General features: G+C 42.8%; 1 protein-coding gene across 1 annotated transcript; it reads right to left on the bottom strand.

Moving 5' to 3' along the window:
• Positions 1-17,351: 17,351 nt before the first annotated feature.
• On the bottom strand, positions 17,352-23,711 carry TENT5A (terminal nucleotidyltransferase 5A). The gene is made up of 2 exons (XM_014877837.2): positions 23,213-23,711; positions 17,352-22,210 (listed from the first exon to the last, which is right to left on the bottom strand). The coding sequence occupies exons 1-2, from the start codon at positions 23,633-23,635 to the stop codon at positions 21,431-21,433; spliced, it is 1,203 nt and encodes a 400-aa protein (XP_014733323.1). The 5' UTR covers positions 23,636-23,711; the 3' UTR covers positions 17,352-21,430.
• Between the last annotated feature and the right edge of the window lie 302 nt (positions 23,712-24,013).

The raw sequence follows: 24,013 nt of genomic DNA, 5'->3' as shown, positions 1-24,013 counted from the left end.
GGTTTTGCTGCACAGTGCTGTGTTGCTAACTTGGATCTATGGCAAGCTGCACCATGAAACAGTAAATAACCTGAGATGCACCTCCAGAAGTTTTGAATAAACAGAAATAGTTTTTCTTATTAGTTTCTTCCAATTCATTGAAGACTTTTCTGCGAGCATGTAACCAGACCTGCATGAAATGATTGTAATAGCAGCCTGTAGTAATGGGGGGAAAACCGGTTTTTATTCCTTTGCAAAAAATGTCAAGACATGGATCAGACTGGCTGAACATCCAGAAATTCTTTCCATTGGATCACCAGATTTGCCAGCCATTCTAGGATGTCTTTTTCAAAAAATGAAGATGACTTATGAAATTGTCTAGCTTGAGTAAAGAGAGATACTGTTTCCAAAAGGAGGGGTGAGTTTATTTTGGAGTTTTATATTATCTGTTTTTAAAGTCTTATATTTAAGGACTGCTTTTCTTTCCAAAATAGTCAAAGATGCTTTATGTCATAGCAAAAGGCCTCTAAAATGGTATTTGTTTATTTAAATGGCACATTATCTTCTTCTTAGCATTTAATATAATCCTTTTAGAGTCCATCAGATCTTGTCCAAGTTGCTGATCATGTAAAATTCCAAAATATTTAAACAGAGACCAGCAACAGCAAAAAGATTATTAAACAAAATATGACTAGTCAGCTTTATGGGCAAAATGAAGTGCTCATTTGGGTATTTTTCTTATGTGGGCACAAGGAGAAGGGGAAAGAAAGGCTGATCATCCTTGCAGAGGGCAATTGGTGAAATTATAATTTGCATGGTAAATAGCTGTTTAGTGATGAAACTGAGAGGGAGAAAAACAGGGGATGTACAGTCTTCAAAGACTTATCTGTACCTTTCTGTTCAGGAATTTTGTGTGCATATAGTGATCAGAATGAAAACTGACGGGTACGGATTACTAACTCAATTTAATGTTGAATACAGCAGCTACAGATGGTGGTGACAAAATTCTGTCACATTTCTCTGCTCTGTATACACAATCAGCAGAACTTCAGGAAACAGAAAAAGAATATTTGGAGACTATGTGTTTTGCCTGCTTACAAAATGTGAAGCTTGAACAATTAGAGTTGTGGTCAGTGAGAATAAAAGCTGCTGCATATATATACCTATGCATATATGCATACATGTATATGCAACATATGCATAGACATGCTGCACTGAATAAGCAAGAAATATTTGCCATCTGGAGAAGTCATAGATGAAAACAGTGCACTGGAATGGCCATAAAACAGTAAATCTGACATTATTTTTCCTACCTTTATTTTTCCTACCTTAAGCCACTAGAGTTTCTCAATGTGTTCTTCTTTGCCAATGCATTTTAGTGTCAAGACACCCAACCTTCAAAGCCCTCAACTTCCTGAAGTTATTGACTCTCAGATGAAGGCAGAGTCCATCTGAGAGCATCTGCTGTGCTGAATGCAACCAAATATCTCATCCTGAACATGAAGGAAAAGAGCACTGCTCCTGAGCAGTCACCAAACCAGTTCTGATTAAGCCAAGATGGTTCTTCAACTTCGCTGCACACATTGTCTTTTAATGTTTACCAGGATCACACCAATGCTTAAAACCATGCACTAAATCTTATACAGCAGCACCTCTGCACTGCATCCTTCACTGCTTAGCTTAGGAGGCAACAAATGGTTCCACTCAGCCGGGCTGCCACTGTTTTGGCAGAAGTACTGTTCCCATGGTGGCAGTGCAGGGCACACACTCCAGTTTCACCCTTGTGAGAGACTGGATCTCTGCAGCAATCCATTTAGAAGCTGAACTGCTCTTGGCCTGAGGCTCCTGCTGCTAGGGACAATACCCCACGCCACAGTGGGCTGTACCAGCTAACCCCTGACACATGCCAGACTTCAAAGCTGCAGGGTGCCAAGACTGGGCCAGACAGGCAGCCTAGCGAGTGAGAAGCATCACTTCTTTGCCAGCCTAGCCAGAGGCTCCAGGCAACAAGAGAAGGCAAGGCTGAGCTACTGCTGTGGGACAAGAGGAGCTGGAGAAGGAGGCAAGCCCATGACAGAAGCACAGGAGAGGCCACATATCAAGAATCTCACACTCACAGATTGACTGGAGCAGGAAAATGCCAGGTTATTTTTTGTAGGTAGTAACAAACTTTTTCTTTAACAGGAAAGTTAGTGCATATAGTCTATATAGTGTATCATACCCGCCATGATTTTCCCTGGTCAACTGCTTCCTCAGAAGCAATTTCCAGACTGAGGATAAAAAGTAAAGCCCATGAATACAGCAGTAGCTGCTTTTATTCAGTCCCTCCCAAGAAAACCAGGTGGATGCTTCAACAGAGCTGTTTTTTTGTCAGAAGATAGATTTACAAAGGAAAGGTTTACCTCAAGTGACCTCAGACTAAAGATGTAACACACTCCTCTCTGTCCTTCAGCTTTGCAGTGGTGGTTTTCTCTATGGGGAAACAAGCCAAGATCCAGGTGCTGACTCCTATGGAGAATGATTTCAAATTTCAGGACACTGCTTTATGCCTATAGACCATCTAACCTGAGTACTTCAAATAAATTTATGCTGCTAAGATTTAGAATGAGCAACTTTTCCATGGGAAAGGTGATATTTCAATTGGCAATTTCCAATTTCAAATAAAATACTACATCTGGAAAAATATACATACTGGAATTCACAAAATTCCCATGAAAACAAGAGAGGAAGTCTTCTCCTAGTTTGAAGTTGTATGTGGAAAAGACATTAAATACTGTCATAATCTGAATTGAAGCCCGATATCTTTTATCCTGTCATTAATGTGGAAAAATCAGTGACTTAACGGGTAAAAATAATGTCTATATGAGCAGCCTTCAGCTTTTTATTTCAGTTTCTCAGAATGTGGAACTTAAGGTACTGCAGTGGAGCACATGGCTGGAAAATTCAGCCTAGAAATGCTACTGTTTAAAGGCACTATCCTAGAGAAACATAAAATCTGATTGCATTTTTTTCGTTTCCTCATAGCAGGATTTTGAGTTCACTGAGATCACAAGGAAAGAGAAATAAGATAGAGCATTTTTCGACATGGTTAAGATATTTAGATAAACCCCAATTAAAGATCCAGATTTTGAGATGGGAAGTTAGTTCAAACATTCTCATATCCATCCATGAGGCAGGTGATGGCCATTATCTCACTGAAAAAATCACCAGGAGAAAGTCCACAGAATCACAAGGTGCTTTGATTTTATTTCGCTGCAGTCTCAGAAGAAATGCCAGATGTTCTGATCTTACATAAGGGAGTATGTGCTTTATATTGCATGAACACTGTGAATAAGACCAGGAGTTCAACCAGCAATCCTACTTAGAGTAACCAACACTCAAAACCAATTGAGTTCAGTAGGTTTTTCGGTGAAATACTCAAATCCTGAGGATTTTTCCAATTCCTGGTTAGCAAGAGTATAGAAATTAAATGTATTTTTCTCAGGGGGCTAGAGGAACACAAAGCTATTGTGACAGCTAAAGAGAAACAATTGTGCACCAAACACACTGAGATCTGGAATGCAGGGCTTCTTACAGATGACTTTTTTTTTTTTTTTTTTTTAAATCTCAAAAGAAATTGTGGGCATCTTGGAGGAGCTGAGATTAGCAGGATTACTGCAAGTAACCCTGCCCTGGAATGCTAGACACCCATCACTGGTGGTGAGGAAGCAGAGGAAGCTGGGAGCAGTGTGCTGTTACCACAATTGTTTTTAACTGTTTAAATTACAGAACAAGAAACAGCTGTAGGTCCCATTCAAACCAATGACAAATCGTCGGTGAGATTCTCTATTCTTAAATTCTCTTGCTTATATGAAAATTAGAGGTTGCTTTTAGTGATATTCTATTTTCTTATCAACATGCTACTCTTACTTTCTATTTCTAAAAATTCTATAGCCATGTATAATTCAATTTACAGAACCAAATATAAACCTCTGTGCAACTTTCAGTTTTGTGCTTATTATCTTTCACATTTCTCACTACTTTTATTTGCAGATTTTAGTGATGCTCAATTTTTCAAATTTTCCTATGTAATGCCACCTGCTGCTATTATCAGTTTTCCATGAAAACCTCAGGATTATATCATACTCTCCAGTACACTCAGCTATCTAAAGGAAATTTTCAGCTCAGTTTTCACTGTGAAGAAAAGAATTTGCTGGCCAGCACATGAAGTTCCAGATGTGACAAAGTCTGGCTCTCCAGCTCCCTGATGTGAAGTACAGCAAAGTGTTAATAGCTTTTACTGAGTAGTCAGCTTGAAAAGGAATGGGGGATTTAAGACATCCTTTATTGGTAGAAACTCCAGACAAGTGGGCAAGTCTCAAAGGTTTTTTGTGAGAGTTTTTGGTGTCTTATGACCTGTTGAATTTTGCATTTGTATTACCCTGAGCAAACTTCTGTGGTTCTCATTACAATTTATGTATAACCTGCACTGTTTGCAGCCAAGGCCTAAAGATGAGAACAAATCTCTGAGGAGTTAAAAGCAGCAAGAAGGCAATCTGATCCCAGAGGCAAACAGGAGAAGAGTGACTGAGAACAGGGCTAGTTCAGGTAAAACCTGCACTGCCACCCAATAACCATGCCAAAGAAATGCAGACACTGGAAACAGTCCCCATCAAGCCTTTTTTAAAAAGGCACAAGACTATAGATGCCATGTGATCAGAACACACTCTCAAAATTAGACTTGTATCAATAAAATACCTGTACTTTCATCTTTTCTACTCTCCCTGCTAAATTCAGCATCATCTGCAGAGAATGTCCAGATCTAGAAAAGAGATTTTATGAGAGTGAGATGTCCTTCCAACAGTTTCCATCCTTTAGTCCTGCTCTGTGGAGTCATGGAACTCCACAGATCTGTTATCTTCCAATAGGTAGTTGGTTATTCGGTTCTTAGGGTCAAAGTCTGTGTGTGAAACGGAAGGTGAAATGTGCATTTTGCATATCAGAAATCAACTAATTCTGCTCCAAGAAATGCTTTCAAACTCCACTCAAGCATCTAAGGAGAAGGCAAACAAAATCCATTGTGTGTCTGGGGCTGCCAATATAGCTGGAAGTTAAATGCAATGTGAAAAGCATGTCACAGATGAGCCTCTGCAACACCTCATAAACTGCACCCACTCCTCAGTGGACTTTGTTGTTCATGAGTGTTGGTGGTTGGACTACTAATAATTTTCCTTCCATTACAGTCTTTTTTAAGCAAGACACCCCCTAAGAACAGAACAACACTGCAGAACCAGGGGAAAAAAACCCGACAAAAAAATATCCCCCAAAAAACCCAACCAAACAAACAACTCCCCCCCCCCAAAAAAAAACAACCAAAAAAAAAAAAAAAAAAAAAAAAACCAACAAAACCAACCAACCAAACAAAAAAATCCCCAAACCAAAACAAAATAAACCCCTCAAATTCTATTTGAGGCAACAGTAGCCACTCAACAAAATGGGAGAGGAACATTTAGCTGCCAGGCACAACAAAACCATCAGGACACACTATGCAGGACATGGCAAACAACTGGAGGAAAGGGGCTTGTTATTCAGCTGTTCTGGGCAGCATGGGAAAAATGAGAAAACTATAAGAAATTATTTCAAGGCAGAAAAACAAGAAGTGCAAACATTTTGGAAAGAGAGGAGGAATGGGAATTTATTGCAGCGTTTTGGAGGAGCTAATTGTCAAGATTAGATCTGGGATGTATCTAAGGAGCTACTCTTTTAAGAAAAGATGTACATTACAATACATGGCAAGCAATGTAGAGCACATTGCAAAGCAATTTCAATAGCAGGATGCAATGAAGGCAGCAAATCCTCTGTACCCATCTCCAATAACTGTATGCATGGAGCAATTCCGCAGGACTGAGCTCTGATATGCCAATTCTCACACTGGCATCATTCAAAAGAACAAAAACGCAGACAAGGAGTCACCTGGATGTTATCAGTCCAAGTGTCAGCCCTGCAGTCTTCCCCAGAACTCGTTTCTCTTGCTCAAACCACTGTTTTTAGAGCTGACATCATGTCTTTGTCTCCTGGAGAGGGGCGAGCTCAGGGCGGTAGGTGCAGCCCCGCACAGGTGCGCAGCCTCCCCCGGCAGCCGGGCGGGGACAGCCCAGGGCAGGAAACAAAAACTCAGCAACAAAACCTGATGTCACTCCTCCCATTACTTTTTCTCACCGCCTTAAGCAAAAGGCCTGTTCCTTAAACCAGCCTCTTCCAGATTCAGTGCTGAGACGGCCCAAGGGCTCAGAAGTGCTGCAATTCCATGGGGCAAGACCTGCTGGCTTGAAGTTTTCACTTTGCTGATCCTTTCTTTCTGTGTCTGCTGCACAAATCTTTTAAACAGAAATCTTTCCACTCCTCACCTCCTGGGCAGGTCCTGGTGAGATGTACTGATCCTTTGCCTGTACCCATCCTCAGCACACCTTGTTTGCTGCTAGTCTGAGATATGAAATGCTAATTATCTGACAGCTTTGGAGCATGGTGGATCTCTGTCATGGTTTAACCCTGGTCAGCAGCTCAGCCCCATGTAGCTGCTTGCTCATTTTCCTTAGCTGGATTAGGGAGAAAATCCGAAGGGTAAAAGTGAGAAAACTCATGAGTTGAGATAAAGGCAGTTTAATAAGGAAAGTAAAAGCGATGCACACAAGAAAAGCAAGCCCAGGAATTCATTCCAATTGGAAGGCACGTGTTCAGCCATCCCAAGGACAGCAGGGCTCCACCACACATAACAGGGACAAACTAAACAGGGGCAAACTAAAGTTGTCACTCTGAACATTTTCCCTCTTCCATCTTCCCCCAGCTTTATATGCTGAGCACAACACCATATGGTATAGAATGTCCCTTGGTCAGCTGAGGTCAGCTGTGTTGCCTCCCAAACTTCTTGTGCACCCCCAGCATCCTCTCTGGTGATGTGGGGTGAGAAGCAGAAAAGGCCTTACTGTGCAAGCACTGCTCAGCAATAACAAAAACAGCCCTGAGTTATCAATACTGTTTTCAGCACAAGTCCAAAACACAGTCCATACTGGCTACTCTGAAGAAAATTATCTCAGCCAAAGCCAGCACAGTCTCCTGCTGCCTAACCCTGGCAAGGCAGTGTGGGACATTTCCTTACAGCTGCCAGCCAGGGAGGGCAGAGGATTCCAAGGGCAAAGGAGCTAACATGAGCCAATTTTCTACCATCCAGCTTGAAGAGTTTGCTACAAGAAAATATGTTAGATATTTGTTTGCTCTGGCTGTGAGTGCACAGTAAGGAAGAGTTTAAGGACAGCTGATCCTGCCTTTGGGCAAGGGGACATTGCAGAACATCCTTGCTGGATCTACCCACTCCACAAGAATCTCATGTTCTTCAACATGTGCAAGGTGCAGGACCTGGGTCAGGACAACCCCCAGTATCAATAAAAGCTGGAGGATGGACAGATCAAGAGCAGCCCTGCCAAGAAAGACTTGGGAGTGCTGGTGGATAAGAAGCTGGACATGAGCCATCAATGTGCATTTGCAGCCCAGAAAGTCAATTTTATCCTGGGCTGCACCAAAAGCAGCGTGGGCAGCAGGGTGAGGGAGGGGATTATGTCCCTCTGCTCTGCTCTGGTGACATCCCACCTGGAGCCTCTGGGGTCCCCAGCACAGGAAGAACATTGACCTGCTGGAGCAGGTTCAGAGGAGGGCCACCAAGGTGATTAGAAGGCACCTCTCCCATGAGAACAGGCTGAGAGAACTGGGGTTACTCAGCCTGGAGAAGAGAAGGCTTTAGGGTGACCTAGTTGAAGCCTTCCAGTTCCTGAAGGCAGCCTACAAGAAAGATGGAGATAAATATTTTACAAAGGCATGTAGTGATAGGACAAGGGGGAACAGTTTCAAACTAAGGGTAGGTTAGAATAGGTATTGGGAAGAAATTCTTTATTGTGAAGGTGGTGAGGCACTGGCACAGGTTGCCCAGAGAAGCTGTGAATGCCCCCTCCCTGGAAGTGTTCCAAACCAGGTTGGATGGAGCATTGAGCCACCTGATCAAATGAAAGATGTCCCCACCTATGGCAGGGGGGTTGTAGTGAGATGATCTTTCAGGTCCCTTCCAACACAGGCCATTCCATGATTCTTTGATTCTGGTTTTCTCTGCTAAGGGGATCACATGGACTGACAGTTTTAGAGTTGCACACTGAGCACCCCCAGGTGTAGAAACAGATTATATAAAGGCCGTGTGCTGCTTTACCTCCCCACCACCCTGCTGCACTCCAGCTGATCCCCAACAACTGGCTGTGACCCCTGGGACGAGCTGAGCTATCCAACAGCCTTGCTAGGAACTTTCAGGGTTTCTGCACACTCCCCAAACCACATGGCTCATCAGTGGGAAAAAAAAAAACCTGGTCCATAGCAGGTGTGCAGCATCATGAGGGAGGGGGCCAAAATCTTTGCCACTCCTTTGGTAACACTTCCATGGACACAATGATTTCTTGCTAGGAAGCTAAAAATCCTGATGTGGTCTTTTTGACAGCAGCCATCCTTTTATGGATCATTGCCAAAACTCAGAGGCCTGTAAAGCAAGCTGGGAAGTGTCCACTGGGGAAAGAAATCCTCCCTCCTTTTCATGAGAAGTTAATAAATGTCAGAGAAAAAATCTGAAGACATAATAATGGCTGTGAGGATTAACTTGCTCTTATAGCAGCAGTGCCAGATTATTTATAAGTATATTTTTCCTCTTTGAGGTTTGTTTGAGGGTTTTTCCCTTAAAAATAGACAACCAAAGGTTTATGAATGAAAGACACGTTGGGAAAAAATCAACTTGACGCATAAAATTAAATTTCAGTGTCAAAACCCTTGGATTTAGCAGAGAAGGAAGAAAAGTATTACATGCAGGCATCCTGCTGCAAAAAGGAAGGCCACTGGAGATTAATGAGGAAATAAATGGGAATCATATATGTAGACTAAATAAGGAGGAAGTTTTGTTCATAAGAGATTAATGAGGAACATACACTAGCTCTAGTTTTGCTACCAGATGTATGAACTGAATTGTATTTTATGGCTTTCAAGATAAATTGAAAATGACTGAACAGTAAAGAAACTTTACAGAGTTTTCACTCACAGTCCTCCTGGGACTCTTCCCCTTGGAGGTGGGAAAAGCTATATATGCTAACTGCAGTTTTTGGTGATGAGCAGAGGAAGTGTCTCTACAGAAATATTTGTCAGCACATGCTTCCTTCTTTTGAGCACGAAACAACCAGTGAAAAGGCCTTGGTTTTGCACAGAAGTCACTGAACTTCAGCTGAATAGGCCTTAATAAAGTTGCTTTTTAAATCACATCATTAAAAGCAGAAACAAAAATCTTAAAAGGCGTTATCCAACCTTTATATTCGCACTGCCATATGTGTGCATGCATATACTGCTGTCAGAAAACTTTGCTATTCCAAAATAAATTTTACCCACAACTTGAGATAAATATTTAGACTACAAAATGTCATAAGAATTAATATAATTATAGTTTGGAAACCACTTTTTAAAAATTGCTACATTTACTTTGTTTTTTAAAATAGCATGAAAAGCATATTTTAAAATAAATTACAATTAAATTACCTGTTTCAGATGGAATAAAATGTCTCAAATGAAGCTAAGACAGACAAAATGAATTGTTTAATTATCGTTAAATTCCCTGCTTCAGAACCAGTTTTCTGCATCTTCTGTCCCTTCTATTCATTTTCATTTCAATGCTAACCTAAGCCATTTTCTGTCCCCATCTGCATTCTGAGGTTTTGTCCCGTAGCCAGAAAGTGTTTTCCTGATTGAGCTTGACTTATTTACCATCTCCACTCCTGACATGGGTCAGCCATAAACAGGGGTGCCCCCCATGGTATCTGAGACCCTCAGCTCTGCATCTTGGCAGCCCACCACCATTTCCCTTGGTCTCTTTCCCTGCATGCTAGAGCTTTTTATTTCAAGTCCTTAACAGGGTGCAAAGATGAAAGGAGGTGTGTTTGAATTGCTTTGGTCACTATATCCAAAATCAGGAGAGCCTGAAGGAAACATGACCTGCCATGGGGGTAGCTGCTGGAGTGCTGTGTGGGTTAATTACGAGACTGGAGTCTCTTGCATGTTCAGAATAAAAAAAGAGCACAGGCAGGCCTGCCTGAAAACCCAGGCCACCTTGGGTCCCATTGCAAGCAGTGTAGGAAATCCCCTATCTTGAATTCCCAAGCAAGTAACACGTGGTTTCTTCCTACAGCTCCATCAAAATCCAGCCCTTCTTTATAAGAGGGAAACTGGCATAATCCAGATCTATTGAAAAAGGATTTCATAAGTCACTTTTCCCCTGGTTCACGTCCAACAGATTAGGTGTACACCATGGCTACTGCACAGGTCAAGGCCAACTGTGTGGTGACCCTTTACCTGACCATGCTCATTCCAAACTCTTCTTGCCAGCATCCTGAAAGGGCTGCAGAAAATGAGAATGGATTCTGCCCACAAATCTTCGGGGTGATGAGAAGTAAAGAACAAAGGAGCAAGCTGTACTTTCTATTGCAAGCCTCCTTCAAATTCAAGGGAACAAGGCAGAAGGCCTTCACCAGCCTATGTGATTTTTGCCCTCATCTGTCCAAAGAAGAGAGTAGAAATGACATTAGCCTCCTACTCTGTAGGGAATCTGAGCCATGAGATGCCACTGGTCTTTGGAAAAGTCAGCTTGGACCAGTATGAGAAGGACATTCTCTATAGCAGACTGGCCATACCTCTGATCAGTGAAGCAGCTGCTTCCCCAAAAAAATCAGTGGGGTTTTTGTTTAGATTTGCCTATTTTTGCTTTTACTACGTTTAGGAAAAGCTGGATCCAAAATTATTGGTGCAAAATAAATAGGTCTGAGCCTAATCTTTTCAAACAAGAATGTTTCTCTCTATTGCACAACCAAAATGAGCAATATTTTAAATACTTTTTCAAGAAAAGGTTATCCTTCTGGTCTTTCTTGGCAAGCTAGTTAAATGATACCTTACAAATTAATTCACTTTAGAAATCCATATGCCTTTCAGATAGTAAATACAGTTCATATTTGAATAAGTTTCTGTATTTGATGCCAAGCTTTCAGGGAAAATACCCACTAATGTTTATCACAACATCAGAGGCATGAGCCAACCTTTTGGTGATGCATGGCATTATACTTTTGGGTGGAAGGAGTGGAATTATATATTTAGAAATAGCTCCTATTAGTCAGCAGTGTTACTGTGAAGAGCTGCATGTAGGAGATTGCCCACAGGCTACACTTCTCCCAACTGGCAGCATGACACAGTGCAGTAGCCTGGCACGGGGGCAGGGTTTAAGACATACGTGGACTCACCTAATTTGTGATGGGTGTTTTACAGCTGAAATGTAAACCCTGAAGCAGGAACGATGATGAAAACAGAGACTATGCCATGACCATAGTCCACAGCTCTCGTAGGAACTACCATAGTCACAGACTTACAGCTGAGATTCAAATATTTTATTGAATTACAGAAATGACTGTTATTAGGCTCCTCTTCCCTTCAGCTTATTATATACAATGGTTTTCCATAATTAAACCTTCTTTCTAACAACTTTTGTCCATAAATAGCTTAGGACTTCAAAATTTTCCAAACACTGCAATTTGATATATTCAGGATGCAATATGCATTCAGTTGCAATATGCATCCTGAGACTGTGTCCCAGAATAATGATTCTCTTCTATCAGTTTAAGACTGGGACATGGTAGATTTACTACAGCGAGTATTACAGGGAGGTGGATTCACCAGCTGACTGGTGCACACAGCCCTGCAAAGTGATCAATCTTTTCTTGTTAAAGAAATTCCTGTACCTCATGCATTTGTCTGGTGGCCAGCCTAAAAGAAAAAAAAATGGTATCACCTTTATAGAAATAAAAAGCAATAAGACCAATAAGGACACCCACTCATTTGGGGAAAGCTCAGTTTCAAGAAATTCCAATTATGGGCTCAGTTTCTTCAGTAGGTTTGCTGGTTGTGGCTCTGCAGTCATTTAATGTTGCTGCACACTGCTCCACAGTTGTCTCATTTCACCTCCTGAGGTGATTGAAATTCACAATGGTGGGAAGAGAAATGCACCTGTGTCTCCATTGACTATAGAACTGATTCAGGTCTCTGACAAAAAAGTATTGCATCAAGTACACACCTTTTTCAGAGAGCAACTGAGTTCAGTTATTCATGAAGGCAAGCTGCGATTATGACATGACAGACTTAGTAGGTGAACAAATTTACAGAATTCCATAATATTTCACAAAAATTGCCTCTTTGGGAACAATTTTTGCAGATTAAATTCCATTTTTTAAAAAAGCAAGAGTCTGCCTTAAGCAAATGAGTTCACTTACTGTGAGACAGCTAAAGGAAAAAATAAGCTCATTGAAATCTCCACGTGGAGAAGCTCTAAGGGACAGTACTTGCACAGGGGTGTTTGCACAGTGCCTGGTACAATGGGTCCTAACCTGGTCATGCCCTTTGATTGTTACTGCAGAACAAACATTCGACAACAAAGAAGTAGCAAGTAATGCTCAGGTCAAGCTCAGCTACCAAATCTGCATTGTATGTGCCCCACATGCCTCCTCAAGCACTGAGGCAGCTGCTACCACTGTATACAAAACCTGGCTAAAGCCAAAGGAAAAGTCAATTGACCCCACAGCTTCTGCTTAGGTGTCTGATGCATTGGCTGGAATTTCATCAGATGCTTCCTGTTACTCATGGATGTTCCCACTGCTGTGCAGGGCATGATGATGAAAAATCTTTATCCTACAGGGAAGACTATCACGAAAATATCTTGACACCAAAGATGGAGGTTTTAGCAGTGAATAATATCTGCTGGGCACCTTCTTGCTATAGAGAATATCCTCTGAGCAGTCAAAGAGCAGAGCTTAAAGGGCACTTCCATGTGCATTGGTCAATCACCTGCAACCATGACAACTAAAATGCAAGTGGTGCAACAGGTGATCTACAGCAAATACATCTGCCCACAAAACTCCACGAAACAAATGTATCATGTTCAGCATTGAGCCAATACTGTGTGTGCATTTCACAGAAAGACTGACAGTAGTTCCTACCAGAATTGGAAGCTGTTTTTTCTCTCTTCTTAGTAGATCACTTTTGGGATGGCCATCAGTGCAGCCCTGCAGAGTCTCTGCTGCCAAACATATTGTCTTCATAAGAGCAACAGCAATAGCCTGATCCAAGGTAGATGCTGTAGTGATCAGATACAGATATTCTTCCTGGGGGCAGAGAATGGCATGTGGCAAGCTGTGTCTGGCTTCTGTGTGACCCCACAGGGGTCCAAGACTTCAGCAAAAACAGGCAAGAATGGTTTTGCCAGACTAGAAAATGCAGCCTTAAATATTTGACATTATTGGTGACAGAGGGTTGGGAAGAAATTAAAAGCATGTCAGAAAGTTCAATCTACAGAAGATGCACTATTCAAATTTATAGTTCCATAAAAAATGCAAAAGAACCATTCACAGCTGGTGAGAAGGAAGCCCAAACTCTTGGTTTCGCTTCCGCCACTGGCTGACATTTATGGGGTTTTACTCATAAACAGCACTTACATAAATCAGTCAAGTCATAGTTTACATCACTATTGCATAGCAGACCACAGTCATGTATTTGTTGCTTCCTAAACAACAAAGACTGAGGTGAGGAACAAGAGATGCAAACCCTTCTTCAGCGGGCAATTTAACCCAAATCCAAGTCCCTGGTTTGCAAAGTGTATCAACAGCCTGCTGAAACCCAAATAAAATACTTCAAGCTGAGGAAGAGCTTCTCTTACTAGTTTGCATGCTGACATTTAATAAATGCCCTGTAGTGCATTTTCTCCCTGATTTAATCATAATTGTTGTTTTGCTAAATTTTGAATTAATTTAACTGATATTCTGCACTTCTTGAGATGTTCAAATAACTGTATAAGGCTGTATGAATAATTCCCCTGTCATGAAGAACTGTTAGCAGACAGCTTGGTTTGGCATATTTCTAAATAGCATTACACAGGACACCCAGGACACCTGGTTGCACAGAGATATTCCACTCCTCTTGCTGAACCTCACCTAATGACCCATCTAGCACTAATCTTACATTAGTGGCTCTCAAACATTAGGTACCAGCAGAATTACTGACAGTCTGAAGAGAAGCATGCGGTGCTGGTCTCTCCTTCTTCTGCAAGAATCAGGATGAGAAGGCAGCAGAGAAGCAAGCAGAGAACAGCAATGCAGAAGTGAAACTGTGAGAAATTACTTAAGGACAAAATATTAAAAACCAAAAGGACTTTGGCTTTATCTTTTCCTCAAAGCATTAGTTAAGACTGGTTGTGATTACAGAAATGTTTCCTCACAATTACTTTTCCACATCAGAATGTACTGCAGGAACTCCACAGATATCTTGGATTGAAGAAATAAGCCAAGAACGGGAGTCATGGTTAGAACAATGGCTATGAAGTCACTGCAGACACATGATTCTTCTTCAAGCACACATTCACTAAGGAACACATTCCCTGAGAGAAAACTATCAGAGAGCCATGTACATCTCCCTCAGGAATGCCTGTCTTCCTGCTCCAGGCATCCCTCATCACCTTCATTCAAACTGCAGAGAGGCAACCATATACACACACAGACGAGGATGAGCTGGACATCTCCAAAGCACATTCATTGTCTACTGTCTTTAGGAAAAGAAAAAGTATGTTCAAGAACAATGTCCTCTTGAAAAACAGCAATTTATGCCCTCAAAGCCATTATGGGAATCTAAGGAATGTTTTCACCATGGGGAATATTCACGTTGTGCACCCAATATTTATGTGTGTAGGTATTTAAGACATAGGGTTTTTTTCCCAAACAATGCAAAAAAGAAAGTTTTATGGCAAATACTGGCATTGCACGTCCTGGTGCAACAGCCACGTGAAATAGTGAAATTTTACATCCACAAAACACTCTCTGCCTAAGGCTATGTAAGCATGTAGGAAATTAGTGTTCATAGACTTATCTGGCTTTTGAAGGGTGAATATTTATTCTCCAATGTACAGATTTTGTTTTCTGCTCTTGGTCCATGCATGCAGACTAGAGCCCTGCTGCAGAGCTGCTTCTGACACATATCTATAGCTGTTCAGGGCATTGCTGCAAAACTACATCAGCTCCAGTGCAACAGCATATAGCTATGTTTTACCTAAGTACATATAGCCACATGCACTGAATTTTCGTAAAAACACATAAATAAAACGGAGGAAGTTGCTTGGTGGCAGCTCCAGGAAGCTGTGACCAGATCCACAGAAACACTTGGGAAAAATGTGCATGCAACTTCTACAGAACTCTCTGCAGAGGTTCCACAAACAAGAGCAAATGGCCTCAAGTTGCACCAGAAGAGGTTTAGGTTGGGTGTTAGGAAGAAATTTCTTCACCAAAAAAGTTCTCAAGCTGCCTTAGGAAGCGTGGTGGAGTCACTGTCTCTGGAGCTATTTAAAGATAAGTAGATGTAGTACTTAGGGACATGATTTAGTGGTGGGCTTGGTGATGATGGGTAAATTGTTGGACTTGATCTTAAAGGTCTTTCCAACCTCAATAATTCTATAAAAACTAGAAACTCAGTTTCATTCCTGAGTAAAGGGGTTCCTGCTTAATTTTTTTATTGCAATAAAATAAATATGTGCTGCTGCAGCCAAGGAAAACCGCAGACTGTAACTTCTCTTGATAAGTGACAGCTTCTCTGACTTATTTTAGCAGGGTGAGCAGAAGTTAGGCTTGAGCTGTCTCTCCTCTCCTACTGTAACCTATCAGTGTGTCCAGCTTTCCACAGTGGTGTTCACGTGATTTCCACTGTCCTGCTTTGCTTTTGCCCCCGCTCCTCTTCAGTACTGACCACTTCCTCCTTCCTGAAAATCACAACATCCTAAAGGGAGCATTCAGTTGGCTGTGTCTGCATCACACTCCTCCTCATTTTGAGAAAGAGGACTCGCAACACTCCAGACACTCAACTGGCTCTCAAAAATTCCCCCCAAATTTAAGCAAAGAAATGGGAATTAACTCACTCCAAAGTGTAAAAGCATCCATATGGGCTTTGATTTTGAGATGCAAGCAAAGGCATTTAGATTTAGTTAATTTCAAATCCCCCAGTTTCCATCTGTGTCTTTGGGTGGTTGCCTTTGTCAAACTGCCTGAAATATTTCCTAACTGAGCAAGTGAACGGGAGGAAAGGTTAGGCCACGTGCCCCTCTCTTTTCTGGCAGTAAATGGGAGGAAAAACGATGCTGTACGGGCAGAGATGCTGAGCGCATCCCCCTCTCCTGGCCAGGCTGATTTCAAAAGAGGTACTGTGCAGGAGGCACCCAGCATTCAGCAAGGGGGCTGCTCATGTGCCTGGAAAAGCAAGCAATCCTACCAGCTTGTTTGGTTGGGTTTTTTTGCAGAGGAATACAGGTTCACTCATCATTACAATAAGCATATTCACACTCCCACTGAGCCAGTCTGAGACTTCCAAGACCAGCATGGTATATGAATGAGCCTAGTAAGAGCTACATACTGCAGACTCTTAGCCAGTATTTTTCAAATTTGGGTCAGTCTGAGGCACCATGGCTGAAAAAGTATTGCCACGAGCATTGTAAATTAATATTTTATATTCCCTTGAAGTGCTTTTTGAGGAAATTAGCCTTCATTACTGAGGCATTTCTCCTGTAAACATAGAAAACAGAAAATACCTCTGCTGACAAGGGCAGCATTGTAGGGCAGGGAAGAAGAGTAAACATTGAATCTGCAGGAAGTGGACTGATGCAGCAGCTGAATCAAGCAGGCATGTGCATCCCTTCCCCCCAGCAGCACCCCAAGATTCAGGACCTGCAGCCCCCCACCCGCTACAGCTGGCACCACCTTTACACCCCGGCAGCAGCACACCATTACCCCCTAGACCTACCAAAATGGTAAGGTGGAGCCATCAGCCCCTACCAAATACACCTCAAGGACACCAGGACCCCCACATTGCTGCCAGCAGGGTGGTTTGTGGTGCACAGATCACAGCCAACACCAAGCCCTGGTCCCAGGACCCAAACTGGGAGAGCAGTGAGGGCGTGGGGTTGCCATGGCGAGGTTTCATTTTCGTGTTTCGGACCATTTGCACGGCCCAACTGGTGCTGGAGTGCATATTTTTGGCAGTGGCTGGGGAGGTTCCTCTGCAGCCGAGTACAGCCAGCCAAGCTCGGCTGGCACGAGGCAGGGCTTTTCAAAATGCTCTGTGCTCCAATCGGAAAGCAGCCGAATGCTGCTCTTCTCAGAAAAGTGCTGCCCTTGTCCTCTTTTAATGAAAGCGAACTTGGTATTCAGTAGGAGCAGGCCAGAGCTATTTCAGACATGGAAGACAGCAGACACAAATCAATAGAAAAAAATAACTTCTTTTTATTTACAAAAAAAATCCAAATATTGGATGCTGTAAACAAAATTCACAATCTGTTCCCTCTAGAGTCTGTTTTCCATCAGCTCTTTTTCTGTCTGTGACAAAGCCTATAGTCAAAATGTTCCAAAAGAGCAATCCAAGGAGCAGTTTGCTGCAACAGGATGCCTTGCAGAAGGCAACAGTTGTAAGGAAATTTGAGGGAAAGCAAATCTGCACAGACTCCTACAGACTGCAGGAGCCTGCAGTGCCTTTAGCCAAGCTGTCTTGAAATTTGCAGGCTATTTTTTTTAACTATTTATTTTGTTAGCAAACCACTATTACAACAGCAAAACAGTACACTGATTTTCTTTCTTGCAAGGGAAATTCTCTGCATAAAGAAAACCATACAAAAGAATATATTCAAATAGGAGCTGAATATGCAAATACAATTTTTCCTTTTCTGTGCAGTTTTATCTAACACACTTCATTTTCTCAATTAAAAAAAGCGCCTTTTTTGAACCGGTAGGAGCTTTTGATGTGATGCAAACCAAGCATTTAGTAAGAGCTGTTTAGAGGATTTGTGTGAAGGCCTTTGTGCAAGATAAAAAATATTTTTAAGTGCAATACAAGAAACTAGAAAAATATCATCTTTTTGGTCTTCTAATTGCCCTTCTATTTTTAGCAGAAGTGTTCTTGCATTTGAGAGGACAGCTACCTCTAAGAAAAAAAAAAAAAAGAAGAAAAAGATCCCATGTAAAAGCTCTTGCTTGTTTCACGATCATTACATTTAACCAAGTTTAGCGCCCTGTTGGTTAGCAGGAAATTCAGCTGTGGCACAAACAGTTTTGCTGTAATCAGGTCAATGTCTTTAATCAGTTCAGCTCTTTAAAAGGGGCACTGTCTTCTGCAGCACAAGCTCTAACCTTACAGCTGATTGGATGGGATAGATCAAGTCTACAAAGCAAGAACACGGTTATTAACTTTAAAAGTACCAATGTGCTGAAGAGGAGGGGAAAAAACTGTTAAAAAGAAGTCAGACTTTATGGAGGGAAAGGTGTGCAAACCACAGAAATAAACCAGCTTTGAAAAGGGGTTCTTATTTTACTCTTGGCTTGAACTCATGCCTTCTTCCCACCTCTAACATCAGGCACATTTTAAGCCACCAGTCACAAATAAAACAAAGCTCCACCAGTTCCACCACTTGATCATTAACATATGTAAAACAGATCTGGAATACCTATATAATATATATAAAAACATATTATATATGTATCAAAATGCAAATGCCAAAAGGTGCAGTTTAGCTCAGAGCCCTGCTGTATGCACTACAAGGTAACTAGCTGCTGTCAATCAAAAAAAAAAACAAAAACCAACCCACAATAAGATTTGAGTTGAGAGGAAGTAATCCAAAACTTTCTTTCAAGCAACGGCAAAAATAAAGGGTCCTTCAAAGGAAAACAGCACTGTATCATGTATTATCAGCATTCTGTGGTTGTGGCACAGCTATAGATTCTCAAACCCTTTCAAAGAGAGGATGACTCATTTATTTGCTGCAAATAGTTGTGGGAGAGAAGACATACCACATTACCAGCTGATCCTATTTCCCCAGCCCGCCCCTCGCTTCCCCTAGCGAACCAGGAGCAGGAGGTAAGGGGAGCCCAGTGGGCCAGGAGCGCCCAGGGCTGCAGGGAACCTCGCTGGGACAGCCAGCACCAAAGGAAGGGAAGGTGGGGACAAGGTCTGCACGTCAAGGCCAGGAATGGCAATGGACCAGCTTTTAAGTTTCCTGAAGGACTCGCGGGGAAGGTGCTTCAGTAAACAAATCGGGTTCCTATTAAAGTGCCTGCAGAGTGAAAAGTACAAAGCGCGACAAAAATAGATGTACCTTACTCGCTCCATAGGGAAAATACACTGCCAGGACACGAGTCCTCTCTCTCTCTCTGCCCCTGACTCCAAAGCCAGACCCTGCCTGTGACCAGGCAGGGCACAGACAGATTTCCTTCAAAAGCCTGAATTCCCTTTTTTTTTTTCCCCTCAGAAAGAAAAAGCAAAATATCAGAGTCAAGTGTCACTTAGTCATTAGGTTTTCAAAGCACAACAAAGAATTTAACACCTTCAGAGATGGCACTGAAGTGAAAACAGCAGCGGAGGTTGGTTGGTTTTTTTCCCCCCTGCTGGTCTTTCGGGAGAGGAAATGAAAGTGAATAGCTATTGTTCCAATGTAAAGTGATTCCATTTAAATAAAGTACAGTACTAAAATTGTAAATGCAGTGTGACAACCAGATCAAAGATGTTTAATATTTGCATAAAAATATATATATATAATATATATATAAAATATAATTTTAAGCAATCGTGCAACACTCTTAAAAAGGGTTCATTTCACATTTGCTAAATTCTAGTGGTCCTGGAATGCACAATGCATTCTATTAAAAATACTCCTTTAAATATTAACAATTAGTGTTCAAATTACCAACTAATACAATATTCTTTAGCTGTCAGGGGGTTTAAATAAACCTATCTTTGATCCACGTTCCACTGAAATTACACATCATGGAGGTATGCAGTCACAACATTAGTGGGTTAAATGTCAAAATGGCATTACAGTACAAAACAGTTAAAAAAATCAGCTAGTCATATGTTTCTCCATCTGTGGAATTATTATGGCTCACAAGCAACCCACTAAATTACTGTAATCCTTGTTCTTGCAACCAAAGACATTATCTGAATCCCACCTTAATCCTGACTGGTTCATTTACTCCAAATTTTTCAGGTGTGGGTTAAAATTTCACTGCAAGGTGCCCACTGTCCTATGACATCCTGTTGCAAACTGGAAAACAAGTAGTACTTTATTTAAACATTCCTTAATTGCTACATTTTCCTAGACCACATTAATATATATTGTGTGTGTATATATATAGATATACACCAATAACATGTACATATATACACACACAAACATATATACACACATACACACACGTACCTAGGATAATAGCACACCGACAAAACATTAACTCTATACAGGTATTTGAAAAAAAATAGGGCATTTCCTCCACCACTTATTCACAAGCTTATGGGTTGGTTTGCTTTTTTTTTTTTTATCCTTGTGTCCCTGATAAAATAAAATGCATGGTTAAACCACAAAACTATATATTTTTTTCTCACTTCAAATTTTCTGAAGGCATCAGGCACTTTTGATTACTATTGGTGTGTACAAATATAGGAACATCTCCTTTTACATATATATATATTTATATATATATACTCTACTGTATCTTCTTTGCTTGGATAACTTTTTTGTGAAATCTTTGGTCCTTAAGTATATACTTCTTGCCACAGCTGGTTTTCCAGCATTCTCACATTTTTAAAATGTGAGGCATGCACACAGCTGGAAATAATGGACTTTGTCATCGTACGTGTTTCTGTTTTTATAACTGTACCAATCCACTACTGTTCATTTGGAGCAAGCTGTTTCTGATAAAGCATTCTAGTCAAGCAAGCTATACATTCTACACAGTCAATCCATAGACGGCACTTGCTGCAAGCCCCAAATGCAGTAATTCCAATATACAACTTTATTCAGCTTATCTCTGCTTTATGCCTCTAACTTTAAACTCCTGAATATATATAGAACTGTTTTTTGTGAAATTTTTTTCTTTTGTTGTTTTTTTTGTTTTGTTTTGTTTCTTTCATATTCTCCCTTTTGCAGATCCCATTCTAGAGTAAGAATAAAAATAAAAAGAAAATAAGGCTTTCCCACCTTCTCTATGCCAAAGCTATGGGAGCAGATATTGCCAACCCATATTGTCATCAAGCATTCCTCCCTCACTTATTTCAGGGGAAGCTGGTTGCTTTTAATGACAGGCCTCTTGTGCTCTGGGGTAGGATCCAATTATTTTGGGGTTCTTTCTTGATCAAGCTCCCATTAATTACTAGAAGAACCACAAGCTTGTCCCAAGCTTGAAAACTAGAGCAGATCATCATTGCACAAAACACCCCATTTCAGAGGGACCCGTCGCCCCTTCCTACATCTTAGAAAAAAAGTTCTCTCCACGGGGTCTACTAATTTTGGCTCTTAATTACAGGGCAGCCAAGTAGAGTATGTGTGCTGCTGGCAAGGGAACACCGTCTGAACCTGGGCAATATAGTAATTGCTGAAGTTGGCATCTGCTACGTATGGGGCTGGCTGGTAATAGCAGGTGACATTGGCCACGTTGGGGATGATATTTTGCTCGGCTAGGACCCGGATGGCCAGCATGGTGATCAGATTCAGAGTCTGTCTCCTCTCATGTCCCATCAGGCACACTGTGCTCTCATTCACCACACCGTGAAGGGTCATGAGATAGTCATACTTGCGGTCTTCTAATCCCACAAAGTGGTTCTGCAAGTAGGACTCCAGCTTTCTCTGCTGTTCGCCAATGTCTGAGAAGTCAATGAAAAACCTCGAACACATGTATCTCTGCAGGGATTTAATCTCAGATTCAGAGGCTGCCCTAAAGCCCCTTACCAAAAGGTTGCAGTACTTCAGAAGACCACCTCCTCTGATTTCTTCTGGGTTTCTGGTGGCAATTATCTTGTTGCAGAGGTGATCAAAGGCTTCCTGGAAATCCCCATAAACGCTCTCGCCAATGATAGTTGGGTGAAAAGTTTCAGTCATCGGATTCTCTGAGCACTCATAAAAAAGCAGCAGGGAGTCCAGCTTGATTTGAAAGGAATCGACACTGAATTCAAACTGCCGCCTCAGAGAGTCCACAAATTTCAGCTCCACATTTTTGCCACTGTTGTTGGACAGGGAGATAAGACTCCATCGGTCTGAATCATTGCACACTTTTACCATTTTCTGCACATAAGCCTCCTATAATCAGAAAGACAAAATGAGCAAATCAAGACAAAGATCCAAGAAATCTCTCCTTCACTGTGTCCACTCACTCCTCCCAAGCCCCCCCAGTACTTGCATTTCATAAAAGATTTAATGGAGCCTGCAGATACAAACCAGAGAATAAGTGCTTAATGTGAGAGCACAAAATGCAGTCACTGCAAGAGTATGACAGAGAAGGGTGTTCTGCTGGGACTCTTCTGGTTCCCTTCCTGGGTCATGCAAGGGAAGCATATAGCAACACTACTTTTGCTATATGACACTTCTAAATACATCTACAGACTAAGCCCATGGCACACCTGCCAAATATGCCTGCACCCGTATGCAGAAGGTCACAACTACAATCTGAGAAGTAATCTTATCATTGGTTTTCACTTCTCTACTTCCCAAAAAACAAGTAAGCAGATGTTCATCCCCCTCAATCCTACCAGTGCAGGTTCCATAAATGAGTCCCATACGAAAAAAAAAAATCCCCCTAAAAATCTGCAATTATTCGAATTCAGCCTAATCAACCCAAGAGAAGTGTATTCTAGGGGAAGGAATATGCCTCCCCACTGGGGCTCTTAACACACCTGGAAGCATGCCTCGCAGATGGGGCTTCCCTCTTGCAGATGTGAAATCCATCTACACTCCCCGTGCGCCCGGGAAGCGGGGCCGGCACACCGAGCTGCTGCCGAGCCGGGCTGGGAGAGAGATGTGCAGCGCCTGGCACACGCCCCAGGTAAAACAGCAAATCAGCCGGGAGGGAGAAAAAGCTAATTAATCCTGAAGAGCCCCGCTCAGGGCGCCTCACTGTAAATTCCTCCTCGGTTTTAAGCGTGGGGTGAATAAATCGCCCGGGGCTCCCGTGGGCCGCAGGGGCGTGGGGGGGAGCTGCGTTCCTGAGCGCACCACTCCATCCCCAGAGGGAAGGTGCCCGCTCCCCGCAGGCGGGCGCTCACACCTGCCCGCTCCGGGCGGCTGGGCAGAGGGCAGCTTTACCTTGAGTGTGAGAGGCGTGATCTTCTCCTTATTCACCCCCTCGGGTAAGAAATCCAAGAGGCAGTCCAAGACCACGTCCTTCACAGTCTGAAATTCGGCTTCTCCTTTGAGGTCGGCACAGAAGATGAGGTCCAAGTCCTTGTAGCCCAGGCCGCTGTCCTGGTGCAGGACGTGGCTGGCGGCCGAGCCGTTCAGCCGCACGTCCCGCAGGCCGATGCCCTTCTCTTCCAGCCGGCTCCGCACCACCTTGACGATCTGGCGAGGCTGCATGGCCAGCGTGGGGAAGTTCCCGCGGCCGTGGATGGGGATGGTTTCGCTGAGGATGCGGTCCAGACGCTGCACTTGCTCCCAGCTCAGCACGTTGCAGTGCGCGCTCTCTCCGCCGTCCGCGGAACTCCCGCCGGCCTTCTCATCGTCTGCCATGGTGAGCGGCCGCCGCCTCCTCGGGCTGGATCCAGGCACCGCTCCGGCTCCCCGCCGGCCCCCCGGGGCCTCTCTCTCTCCGCGCCTGGCAAAAGAAGAGGAAAAGCCAGCGGTCAGCAGCTGCGTGCACCCGGCGCCCGAGCTCCGTTCCCCTGCGGCTGTCCCTTTCAGTGGGGAAGCGGGGGGACACACCTACTGATTAGATTTAAAAAAATAAATAAATAAAATAGGGGGGTGGGGGGAGAAAAGCCCCCCGGAGCCAGGTGGTGCTGCAGGACAAGGGAAGGTGCCCGACCTGCAGCGCCGCTGCTTGCGCCGCTCTCCGCGCTCTCGCCGGGGCAGAGGCCGCCCCGAGCCGACGGAGAGGCCGCCCCGCAC

Source organism: Sturnus vulgaris, chromosome 3, assembly GCF_052056855.1.
Source record: "Sturnus vulgaris isolate bStuVul1 chromosome 3, bStuVul1.hap1, whole genome shotgun sequence".
Classification (NCBI taxonomy): domain Eukaryota; kingdom Metazoa; phylum Chordata; class Aves; order Passeriformes; family Sturnidae; genus Sturnus; species Sturnus vulgaris.
This window is presented reverse-complemented; position numbering and strand designations above follow the sequence as displayed.